Source organism: Grampus griseus, assembly GCF_964374135.1.
Source record: "Grampus griseus genome assembly, chromosome: 2".
Classification (NCBI taxonomy): domain Eukaryota; kingdom Metazoa; phylum Chordata; class Mammalia; order Artiodactyla; family Delphinidae; genus Grampus; species Grampus griseus.
The window spans coordinates 8,349,281-8,362,223 of record NC_139018.1 but is presented as its reverse complement, the minus strand read 5'-3'; the positions used below and the strand labels follow the sequence as shown (position 1 = coordinate 8,362,223).

Genomic DNA, 12,943 nt, shown 5'->3' with positions numbered 1-12,943 from the left:
AGAGATGATAGCCCAAAAAACACCAATTTTGTTGTGATTTTTGGTTGATAATTTTTTATTTAGGAATTTGTGCATTACATGAAGGTTTCTTTAGAATGGTGGAAAAAACTAGGTATCTTACGCAGTGTTTTGATTTTTAATAGTGAAAGATTATTGTCTTTATAAGTATTACTCCTAGCTTATTCTGAATCCTTTTGTTTTAGATTTTTGGAAACAGTCACTGTTAACTACACAGGAATAATTTAATGAATTTTGTCACTCTGATGATGCTAAATGCAAATGAAAAATGGGCATAGTATATCATATCTTACACCATGTATTCTGAAATACATTTGTCTCTGTAATTATCTCTTAAGGCAGTGATTTTCAACCTCAGTTGTACATCAGAATTAGTTTTTCAGGGTTTGTTGTTTTGTTTTTCTTTTGTTTTTGTTTTTTGTTTTTTGCGGTATGCGGGCCTCTCACTGTTGTGGCCTCTCCCGTTGCGGAGCACAGGCTCCGGACGCGCAGGCCCAGCGGCTGTGGCTTACGGGCCCAGCCGCTCCGCGGCATGTGGGATCTTCCCTGACCGGGGCACGAACCCGTGTCCCCTGCATTGGCAGGCGGACTCTCAACCACTGCGCCACCAGGGAAGCCCTTGTTTTTGTTTTATAAAATACAGATTTTAGGGCCTCCTCCAGATACACTGAATCAGACTCTCCAGGCCTAGTAATCTTTTATTAAAAGCCCCCATTCTACATGATTGTGTTGTACAGCAACCTAAGAATGTAGTTTTGGTGTAATGCCACTTTCTGTTTATTGATATTTGTTGGGAGTTGTCAGAGCATTTCAGAATTCACGTTCTTTTTGCCTTAGTAAGGTATATGTAAGCATAACTCTAGATACCTGTCATTCTGTTTCCTTAATGTTAATGGCTTTATTCCTTACCCTGTGAGAGTTCCAAAATATATATCAGTACAATGCTTATAATTTCGTTAGCACTTACCTTGGTAGAAAACACTCATGTTCCATGTCTAGTTTAGAGAGGCAATAGGAATATAGGATTTTTTAACTTAGTACAGAAAAATTTAAATATACAGAAGAGAATCATTTCATGTACCCATGTATCCATCATGCAATTTCAGGTATAGTGAATTCAGCCACTATACCCTTAATTATTTTTCCTTTCCATTTTCCCTGTACTTGCATTATTTAGATGCAAAATCCAGACTTCAGTCATATCATTTCCTTAGTATTTTTAAAATCGTGTATCTAAAAGATAATAATTACAAAGAGAAAAGAATAAACAAAGTAAACCCACCTAAAAAAGTGAACAATTCATTAATATCAAATATCTAGTCAGGGCTCAAATGTCCCTGATTATGTCATTGCTTTTTTTTTTTTAATAGTTTTTATTTGTTCAAATCTGTAAGTAAATTAAGATCCTTGATTCATGTTTCTTAAGTATCTTTAAAAATATAGGTTCATCACTCCCCGCCCCCTGCCCCCAGCAATCTTCTGTGCTATGTATTTTCTCACAGTTTGAGTCCTGCTTATGGCAGCTCCATGGAGTTGACTAACAAAAATAGCATTTTAAGATATGTAAGGGATCTTAGGACTTTAGGTTATCTCATAGACTAATCTCCTTTCCCAGAAGAACTGGAGGTTCAATAGCTTTCCTGTTTACAAAGCTAATTAAAGTCAGAGCCAGGATTAGAACCCAGGCCTAAATCTCATGGTGCTAAAGTTGAAGAAGATTATTACAAATATTCTGATTTTGAAGGTCTCCTAGTGGGTCGTTCATTCTCCGTTAATGAGTATTTGGTATTAAAATTCTAGTAAACCAGAAAGAAACACTGGTCCTACTCAATTAATAATATACTAACATGTATACAGATAGGAGAGTTTCAGGTATTGTCAAGTACTTTAGTTCTACTTAATTTTTATCACATACTAAAGCTTTTCAAATACATATAGATGGTAGAAATGTAAAATAAAAATAGAAAAAAAGTTTGCCTTGTCACCTGAATTATATGGCTAAATGATGTTATATGTATGTATATATATATTTAAAGTTATGGAATATTTCAAACATGTACAGAATTGTAATGAACAAGTTATATTTACATCACTTAGCTTTAATGGTTAACAACTCAAGGCCAGTCTTCTTTCATCTGTAAATCTACTCCCTTTCCCATTGTTATGAAGCAAATCCCAGGCATGTCATTTCAACCATAAATATTTCAAAAACACATCTACAGTATATTATCACCATATATATTTGTGTGTGATCTATATATCGGTACATATACTGATCGGTGTATGTATACACCGATCAGTATATGTACCAATATTAATAATGATTCCATAGTGTCACATATCCAGTCGGTATTGAAATTTGCCCAGTTGTAACTTATGTTAGTATTTTTTAAGTTTGTATGTTTGCAGGATACAAATAAAGTTCTTATGGGAATTGGTTGATATTGGTGTTAAATCTTTTCTACTCTGTAGGTTAGCCGTGGTTTCTATGTCTTGTTTTAAAGCCACATTTAAAATTAAATTTTAGTTCTACCTAGTAAAGAGAGCAGAGAAATTAGTGCCGAAATTGTTTTTCTTAAGAAAGTGATGTTTATTGCAAGTCACTGCAGGAATGGGAAAGTATAACCATTTTTGGTTTCCCATTTTCCCTCTTTACCAAAAAAATATGTTGTTTGTTTTAAATAGCATTATAATAAATCAAAAAAATAAGACCTGAGGAGAACATTTTTCAGACCTCCTTCAGGATGTTAATAAGACATACTAAGCCAGGGGATTCTGTGGTTAAGTTTAGGAAAGTTAAAAGATTCTTTCTAGAACTTCTCAGAACCTTTTATGTGCTAATGTGTGTGAATCTCCCAGAAAGGGGGTGATAGTATTCCAAGTTCCTAAGTTGTTTGATTAAGGAACTCTTTTTTTTCTCTTCCTTACAAAAAATATTTTATGAACTTAGTGGTTTGGGGAATATACTTCAGGTGGTGATGATCAACAATAACAGTTTTCCTCGTGTTCTTTTTTAAAATTTTGGTAGAAACTGAAGCCAAATTGGTTAAAATGAAAAAAAAAATTTAAGTGAACCAGTAACCTATTTTAAGGACATACTTGATCGATCTTACAGGTTAATTATTTTTATACTTTAAAAAATTTTATAAATTAAAGCATTGATTGGCAAATAATCTAAATTTTCATTTTAGAGAATAAAGCTTTTTTTTTTAAAAACAGGATGAAACAAGTGAAGATGCTAACTGTCTTGCTTTGAGTGGACATGATAAAACAGAAACAAAGGTATACTAATTTAGCCTTGGAATACATACACAATTAAGAGTACAGAGATGTGATAGAAATGTCTATAATATTGCACTGTATTTCGTTCTATAGGTTTTAGGTTTTCAGTGTTGTTTTTAGAGAAGTGTTTGTCCCTTTTTAGTGTTAATTTGTAGCACTGAAATTTAATTCCTCAAGTGTATGAGGTCCTACTAGATGCGGGGTTATCTGGTGGATACCAAATGGAATAGAGTGATGAGTGAGATGTTCCTGTTTTCAATGGAACTTATATTTAAGTAGAGAAGATAAGGGGTAGAAGTGGTTAATTACGTTATCAGAGAAAAAGTAATTGAGGATGGTGGGGATGGTGAGAGGCAAGACTGCAGAATTAGTAAAGGCTTCATAGAAGGAAGACATAGGATTTGGGGTAGTCCTTGAAGGATACAGAGGATTTGGGGTAGGACAGGATGAGAAGTTCGTCTCACTATTGGGGTAAGAGTGTGGTATGTTTAGAGAACCAGTTTTTGGCACACAGTTCTGGCTAGAAGCTGTGGCGCAAGGGGCTTGAATCAAGGTAAATGGGGTAGGAAAGATTGGTTTAGCCAACGTATTAGACTTTGAACGTCATTTTTTCAGAAACTGAAATGTACTGAAGACTTCTAACTTTTTTGTCCTTGTTGAAGAAAAACTGGAAATCTTCCTCCTTTCCCCAAATTATCCTGATTTCCATGATAGATATTTTAGCAAGTATTCTTTTGGTGTCTTTATAGATTTTGTGTGTGCATATATATACCAGTGCGTTTTGCTTTCAAATCTTTATTCACTCTGTAAACCAAGAAAAATTGTTCATGCTATTGAATAATCGACAAATATTACTAATAGCTGCATGGAATGCTGTCTTAAGGCTGTTACCATATTTTATTCAACCAGTTCCCTATTGTTAGCAGTTGTTTCTGTTAAAAAAGGAAGTTGCCCTTTTCTACTGTAACGTTGGCTGTAGCTAAATACCTGCCATCCATTTATGTTTATTTTATTAGGATAAATTAATGAAAGAGGAATTACTGGGACAAATAGATGCTTTTAAAACTTAATATGTATTGCTAAGTTGTGCTTCAGAGAGACTGCAGTCTTCCATTTCTAGTACACTGTTTACCCTTTTCAATTTCATAGGAGAAATTTGGTATTTCATTGTATTATTATTATATAGTTTTATAGAAATTCAAATTTTTGTATGTTTATTTTCATTTGTGTGTGTGTGTATATGTATTATTTTTGGGCACTGCTTTAAAAAAGGTTAGAGCAGTGGAATGACAACAGTTCACCCTGTATTTTCTGATGATTCTTAGAGTAGAATCAGTGCATTGGTTATTGAGAAGGGCAAGAGAAACCAAAAGGAAGGAGGAATGTTTTAGAGACATTTTCTACTTTTAATTAAAGGCCTGGGAGCCGTTTTTGTGCTTCTGGGTAGTTTTATTTAATAATACTGAATGAGTTTTATTTTTTCCACATAGCTAAAGCTGAGCTTGGGTTTATATTCTGTTAATTATTGTCTGGGCAACGTTTTATAATATGCATGTACGTGTCTTTAATTAGTGCTTGTTTACAATGTCCAAGTTGGAGTTGGTTGGAAAAGTCATGAGATATTTTGACCATGCCTTATAAGGTTTAAGTAGGCAAATAGACATTTATGTGTATCTGAAATGGTTAAGTAACCTACAAGGCTTTTTTTGATGATTAACCCTTTGATGATGATAGATGATTTTGTAATGTAGTCATATCTTTCTCTTGATCCCTCCTGTCTTCCAATTTGTCTTTTTTATTAGCCACCAAACCCAGTTATGTTCTTTTATCCTTTTTTAAGTCTCTTTCCTCCCCCGTCCTCTTTGTCTCACAGGAACAACTTGATACAGAGACAAGTACAACTCAATCAGAAACCATTCAGACAGCGGCTTCCCTGTTGGCCTCTCAGGTACTAAGTGCAAAAAGCAAGGAGAATTTTATAAATGTTGTTAAGATTAGTGTTGTATAATGAATTAAAATGAGCATATCCAGAAGTTGAATAAAGTTATCTTTGTGAAAGTAATTGCCAGCCTGCAGATGTATTTATTGTATTCAGAGGTAGAGCACTGGATATGATGGAACCGTTCTTCCGCACTGTCAGGATGCTAACTCCTCCCCTTACGTGCTGTTTGATATTGCAGATCATTTAAATTGTCACTGCACAATGTGTAGTCTTCACGGAGAGGTTTTGTTCGTAGGTCAGAGAGTGAAATTTAAGTCAGAACTTAAAACCATTCTTCATGGATTTTTAAAAAAATACCTTTTAATTTTCAAAATGTGCTTCTGCCTCACTTTTCACCTCCGATTTTCAATTATTAATTTAGTGTAATCCATAGTTCTTTAAAATTATTTTTTCATTTGTCCTAGAAATTCTACTTGTGACAGTCCCTTGCATACAGTAGGCACCTGGACTCTTTTCATTGATTTGTGAACCTTCATTTTGTTTGTGAAATAATTGTTTTCTTCTTGAATCCTTTCAAATTAAATACACTCCAAAGTCTAGGTCAAACTCTGACATAAAGGAAATATTTTCTTTAAGTAGACATTAGACTGGTTACAAAATAACTGAGATGACAACTGCCGCCCAGTGATGCTGCTGAACTGATGATACAGTGATACTGTGCTGCTTTGTGGTTCAGAGTTATTTTAATGTGATCATTTTACAACATGTTTTTGCTGGCTGTTAACATTCATAGTCCCTAGTGATATAAATATTATGACTACTTTCTGAAATGTCTTTTATTTTCATAGCCTTTACCAAATAAAAATTTTGTGGGGTGGAGTAACTCCCAACAACATTAGGAAGTGTTGTGCTTGATACTGATACATGGACAAACTTGTTTGTCAAACTTAAGTTCTGTGGTTATAATTGCATGCCTTTTGGTTTGCCACGTTAATCTCTAGGGAACTGTTTTCACAGTTTGTCTTATTGACTTCATCACTATCATGATTCGTACCCGTGGGTGTTTGCCTTTTAGATATTTTTATAAGGAATTAGAATTTTCTTTCTAATGAAAAGATCCCTAGAGCCATTGAGAGAAAAATCACCCAGTTATATAATATAAAAGGAATGATTATATTGATTTAAAAAGTTTTTAAAAAATACATCCCTATATTTGGTGATATAAGGGTCATATTTATTTCTGGGGAGGTGATTATAATATTGTGACTGTGTCTAACAGTGAATCCTTGTTTTGAGATAAACTTGAAATATTTACAGATGAAATGATAGGATCTCTGGGATTTGCTTCAGAATAATCTGGGAGTGAAGGTGTGAGGACTGTGGATTGGCTTTGATTTGACAGTTGATGAAGTTGGATAATGAATACATAGATGTTCGTTATATAATGCTCTTATTTTTGTGTATGTTTGGAATTTTCCATAATAAAACACTTAAAAATGCCATCTCTATGTTTTTGGATGTTAAAGAAGGCTTTGTGATTTAATTGTTTTTAACATAATAAAACCTCCCTAAACTTTGAATAATCAAATTATTGCTCAGTTGTGTAGATTTAATTTTTAATTTACAGGGTCAGAAAATAATACATTCCCTACTGTTAACTGCTACTGCTGCTCCTGTGTGTAAGGTGAACTTTAAGTATTCTCCCACATGGGGGTGCTCCGATGCCAGTTAATATTACAGCTGTTAGTGTTATTACAAGTAAACGTAACTTAACATGAACTTAATAAGTATATTATAGGTGGTTGTTGGAGGAGTGTGTTTATTAAAGCTGTATTTGAAATTAGTTTTTGTATATTGCTAAAATATTACTAAAATATTGCTACTTACTTGAAAATTTCTACAAGTGTTAGAACAAACAATTTCATAGTAATAGGCATGTTTATTTACACTCCATTTTGAAAACATTTTGGAGTGTTTTTCTTTAAATTTTTAATAGTTATGTTAAGGTCCTATCTATTTCTTAGGAAGTAAAGCAGTGGGAAGTAAATCTCATTGTTAAGTTATAGTACTTTGAACAATGTTGTGTTCTTTGCTTTTATTCTCAGAAAACATCCAGTACAGACCTTTCTGATATCCCTGCTCTCCCTGCAAATCCTATTCCTGTTATCAAGAATTCAATAAAACTGAGATTGAATCGGTAAAAACAACCTCAGGGGTCCATAAACAATATCTGCCAACTCAACCTGTTGTCTTCAAATGCTAAGAAAGGAGAATGGAGGGTACAAGACTAGACACGACTGAAAATGGATTTAGGTTTTTTTTGTGACCTCCCTTACTGGGCTAATCAGCACTTGATCGGAAGTCCAGGTTAGTATGTGAAGCCAGGAGTACTATTATTATTGTGTTAGCAACAGTTACATTAACTATTTCAAAAAATTACTGCCTTTAAAAAAAAAAAAAACCTCAAGCTATATTTGTATTCATAATTGACATCTGGACTGGGTTTATGTTTGCTGCATTGTTTGGAAAATTTGCAATACAAACTGGCATAAGAATTCCTTATTGTGATGATGCACTTTTATGTATTTTTTTTTATTAGAAAGTAGAACTAATTTTAGATTTTCAGCTTGATGGATTTTCACTTTTTCCTGAAGAATTTCCTTTACCATTAGTCTTCAAATTGGATGCCACTGTGCAGTGGTGTACTGTTATACTTCAGAGAAAGGATAAGAGTACATCTATGAGGTAGCTGTAACCTTTAAAAATGAAATGTCGACTCTAGGGTATATATTTGACATTGAAAGAATAATTAGGAGATACTTCGTTTTGATGGGGGTCATGATTAAGAAATGCTATATTGGTTTTATTTATAGAATTGTTTAGAGTGCATACAAATCAGCGATCAGCCAACGAATATTTTTCTTTGAGCTTGTTAAAGCTCCGTATTCTTTTGCCTTCAGTATCTTGTCTTTGAAACAAAGGTTTCGCTCCCTCCCCATTCTTTTTCTTTTCCCCTTTCTGCTTGTATGCATAAGGTAGGACTTCTTTCATAAAAAACAAAATGCCAGTATTTTCTTAAGCCATGGTGTGAAACCAGTGACCCTGTGGCCACATGGCACAGAACACTAAATTTTGGTCCCATGGCTGAAATTTTAGGGTGACTAAAAATAATGCCTGTGAAACATGATATCTATCTTGGACGGCCATTTGATCTCTAAATATGAGGAATTTTGTACACTCCACAGAACTCCTGACCATAGTAAAGTTGATTTTCAATTTTAAACACGTGGGCAAAAAGGCATTTTCTCCAAGAATTTTAAACAAATTTTTATTTTTAAATGGTTGACCAAAATTTGTCAGTAAATTTTACATGTAGAAACATTTAAAAATCATTTCTAGCAAGCACTTGACATCTAGTCAGCTCTCTACTCCTTTTTTCGTTTTGTTTTATCCTATCAATAAATAATTCCACATAATTAAGCAGCAGAGCATTCATCTTTACAGGATATGAGGGATGCCAGATGTTGATAAGCTTAGTTATTCTTTCTTAATCTGGACAAAGCAAACCTAACAGATTTTTCTGATGAGCATGTTTTATGAATCCTCCATTGTGCTCCATTCTATCACACGTGCATTTTTCATGTTAAACTGCAATTACTTAAACTCTTCCCCTATCCTTCTAAATTAATTTTCCGAAGTTGGAGTGTAGTCTTTTCCCCCTTAGGCTATGCATTAATTGAGGCTTTCTTTTCACCATACTTTGTAATGTCTAGTATACAGTACTTCTACTTCCCACATCTTTGCTCTGCACAGTCACCTTGCCCTTCCTCCTACCACCTAAGAAGAAAAGATGGTCAGACTAACAGGTGAGGTCTACAAGGTGTCTGTGTGTTCTGTGTAGCTTCAGAGTTAGATTGAAATTGCCAGGCACAGACTTAGTCTTGTCATTTTGTTTACACATTGGGGAAAAAGAATTCAGTTTATTAAATGTTTCATGTAACTGAACCCAAGTTTTGCCAAGCTGGGAACTTGGACCTTTTCTGTGTAGTGACTTTTTAATTCTAGTTTTCATAACTTGGAGATCAGACTGTTGCTTTCGCATGATGTACGTAGTGTCTCATGACTGGAGTTTGCTTTGTTTTATAGTATCTGTACTCCTTGTATTTTTCAAGAGCTATTTTGTAAACAGATGATGTATTTCTCCATTGAAAACACAATAAAAAAAAAAAAACAGCACAATCCCACAGTTGGCTGGTTTCTTTTGACTATTTTTGGTTTTTTCAGTGATATTATTATTTCTACTTGTAAGTTATAGCTCTAAGTGAAGATTTGCGAAAGAATTTACTTTGGTTACATTTAGAAAAGATCTATATCTGGTTAATTGTGCCGTTAGCAGCAGCCTAGTGTTAATTGATATCTCACATAATCAGGTATTTGTTTTTCATATAATTGATCATTAGGGAGGAAAACATGAATGTAGTACTTAATAATTAACTTTTAACTGACCCACTCTTCAAAATATTTATTCTGTTTATATAGACACTGTATCTTTTCTTTGTATTTATTCCATGCATGTAGACAGTGTACTGTTGATATGCTTCCTTTTCAGAGCTGGCGGTTTTCAAAGCAGTTGGTGCTTTATCTCCAATGTCAGCAGGTGGCACTGTTGTTTTTCAGTGAATTTAGGATCCTCTGTTTCTCATTTTACTAAACGCAAATCAGATTCTACATTTCTTAAACCCTTAAATGGTCAACATACTTAACTGTGGGTTAGCAGGGTTAGGAATGAACTGCTCTGTATGCATGTGATGGCCAGCTTTTCAGTATGGTTATCTTAAATGCTTTGAATGGAGGGATGGACCTCCTTATGTTAGGTTATTTCAAGGGACATGCAATTGTGCATATTTTCATTCCTGAAATTCCAAATTCTAATACCTTTAGTATATGTAAAAATATATGACAGCAATGCAGAATAACCTTTTATTAAAATAACACTTAACTTTTGGGACTATTCAGTAAGAGGGAAAATACTGTAAAAATCACCCTCGATGCCATTGTTAACACCTACAGGATAGAGCTTGCCACACTTGCTCTACTTTGACAGACACCTAACCATGGGGATGAATATCACAGCTTTCTGAGTTCTATCACCCACATAGACTTTTGGCATTTCATGGTTCTTGCTGAATTAGTAAAATGATAATTGAAAGTTGTGTTTTGTGGCTTTGGGTATATTCTGGAATAAAGTTTGTATTTTTCTAATTAACACCTCTTTTTTTCTCCACACAGAAAATGTTTTAGAGCTCTGCGTAGTATTAATTCTGGCTGCACTCAAGGTGGCGATAAATGATCAGCAGCTCCAAATAGTAATTGATATATGAAAGGATAAATCATTAACACACACAAACTCGTAGACCAAGCCCTGAAAATATTAACTGTTAGTGCACTTCAGTGCATTCAAACAAAAAGATAAACTGTTTACCTAAAATGGCATTGAACAATCCTTCGGTTATACTTTTGCCTATTTTAATTCTAATAAAAGAATAGTACAAGGAAAGTTAGTTACCTTTTAGCCTGAATTGTATGTTTTGCTTTTTTAAAAAAATTCTCCACTCTGTTTCTTTTCTGTTAGCTTTTCTTCAAACCAAACTCACAAATGGATGCTGTCTCAGTGCAGACCTGAACTTGGCAAGTGAAATACTAAGCGTGTTCTATAATAAACATGACCTTCAGTCATATAGAGAGAAGTGGTCTGTTTAATTCTGTGTGATATGTTTCTCATTTGTAGAATCAGTTTATTCATCCTTTCTCCGTACTCATCAGTTTAAAAATTCTTGTGACATTTTATATAGCTTTATTGGCGCCAAGAAAGATGGCATCAATATTTCTGAGCCATGTATTTTGGAAGTGATCGTATGTACTTAATTCTAGAAGTGATTTCATATACTTGGGAAGTCATTTAAACTTCTGCTTTTCTTCCTTAGAGACATGCTTTTGTCTTAATGTTCTGGGAACATCATTGCAGCTGATCTAACCATACACATATTTGTTGAAAAGGATTGAACTTTAAGTGCATTGTTCCTTTCCTCACCGCCTCCCAGTTCACAGGACTTTCTTTGAAAGGGTAGAATTGAGGCTGTACTCAAGTTCACATTTCAGAAAGCCCGCATTGTTTCGTGAAGGGTTGTGACTGTAATTGTACTTCATTCTCCAGTTATCACCTTTTTAAATACTTCATGTTTTCAGATAGCTAAAAATCATATCTACAAAGGGCATAGTATTGTTTAGGGTTTATAGAGTTTAACCACCTGATATTTAAAATGTTAATGTTGAAAATGTTCTTACTTTAACATAATGTAAATAAGACACTTTTTTCCTGTTTTGGGTTATCTTTAAATTTCACTAGTAGGTGAAATGAAGAACAGAACAGTCTGTGTGTGTGCTCCAATCAAAGCTTTATAGTTTTTGCTATGATATTTCTAAGGTAAAGGATAATGCCTTTAATCAAAAATAGTCTCCTCCTTGCCACCCAGCTTAGAGTTTTTGTTTAAGTGTTGTTTTTGTTTTTTAGTGGGGAGAATGGATTTATGCTAAACCCTCCACAGTCCTTCTTATGGGTTCCAGCATTGACCAGGGAAAGCCTAAGGGTGTGTTGGTTTTGTTTCACATTGTAGAATAAACTGAGGTCTAGAAGCCCCAGAGCTGATTGAACCTGGCCTTCAACTTAACACTACCACTTTGATCATAGCAGGTCCTTTTCCACCTGAGCACAGACATCACAGCCCTCAGATAGTTTACCTAAGACACACTACAGCAAAATGCATTATTTAGAACAGTGTAAATTCAGTTGTATAGTATCAGAATCTTGAAAAACATAAAAATTTGTTTTACTTATAGATACGGAATATTTTTCAAACAATCACATCAATAGATTGAAATACAAAACAGATTAAAGGGAAACCCATTAAAGGTAAATTCTGCCCTATGGTGGGTTTAAGTCTTGGGCTGAGTGTAATGTAATTAACAGTTGCAATGATAAAGTATCACTCTAAGTACCGTGCATCTCAGTATTCGGAACTATCTAGACAGTATACTCAGTTTTTACTTCACTTGGATGTTTTAAGTTTCATATTAGTCATGTGATTATGACCCAATTAAAAAAAATATTTAAGTCCCTTACAAATTCTTTGCAAGCTTTTTAGAAGCATTTCCTTTCATTATTTTGTAAGATGCTATTTTTTGACCAACAGATTTCAATCCGAAAATATGTATTTTGAATAATTCAAAGTTTCAGTTTTATGAGTTTCAGGTCATTGCAGACATTTATCTCAGCCTTGTATGTTTTCTGATGTCATATAGTCCTTAAAGATATTTTCAGGGGATATGATACATTTTATGGAAATGCAAAATAATACAGTCATCTCTGGAGAGTAAAATGATCTTGTTCCACTGCTGTGCCCCTCTCCAGTCGCCACGCACACACACGTGTGAATATTTGGGTTCTTTTCAGATTTTAGGCGTAAGAAAGTGGGTAGATGTGTTTTAGTATAAGAATGTAAAATGTCCCAGCCTTGTGCTTGTTCCTCGTGGAGGCTGTCTCTCCCTCGGCAGAAGAGCCCCTACACGCTTTCACACTGTGTGGGACCTGGCGCTGTGCGCTTTCCAGAAGTCTGGCATGAAAATTGCTCCTTGTTTGCGTTT

At 34.3% G+C, this 12,943-nt stretch overlaps 1 protein-coding gene across 4 annotated transcripts in view; it reads left to right on the top strand.

Moving 5' to 3' along the window:
• Positions 1–9,473, top strand: part of PAPOLA (poly(A) polymerase alpha) — a 57,437-nt gene extending 47,964 nt beyond the window's left edge. For 2 of the 4 annotated variants that reach the window (XM_082647118.1, XM_082647117.1), the window contains exons 20-22: positions 3,238–3,300; positions 5,174–5,248; positions 7,348–9,473. In XM_082647118.1, the coding sequence (XP_082503244.1) occupies positions 3,238–3,300; positions 5,174–5,248; positions 7,348–7,443 (234 nt within the window). In that variant the 3' untranslated portion in view covers positions 7,444–9,473. The remainder of the gene's footprint in view (positions 1–3,237; positions 3,301–5,173; positions 5,249–7,347) is intronic. The other 2 variants (XM_082647119.1, XM_082647120.1) reach the window with 2 other exon arrangements.
• Positions 9,474–12,943: the final 3,470 nt, after the last annotated feature.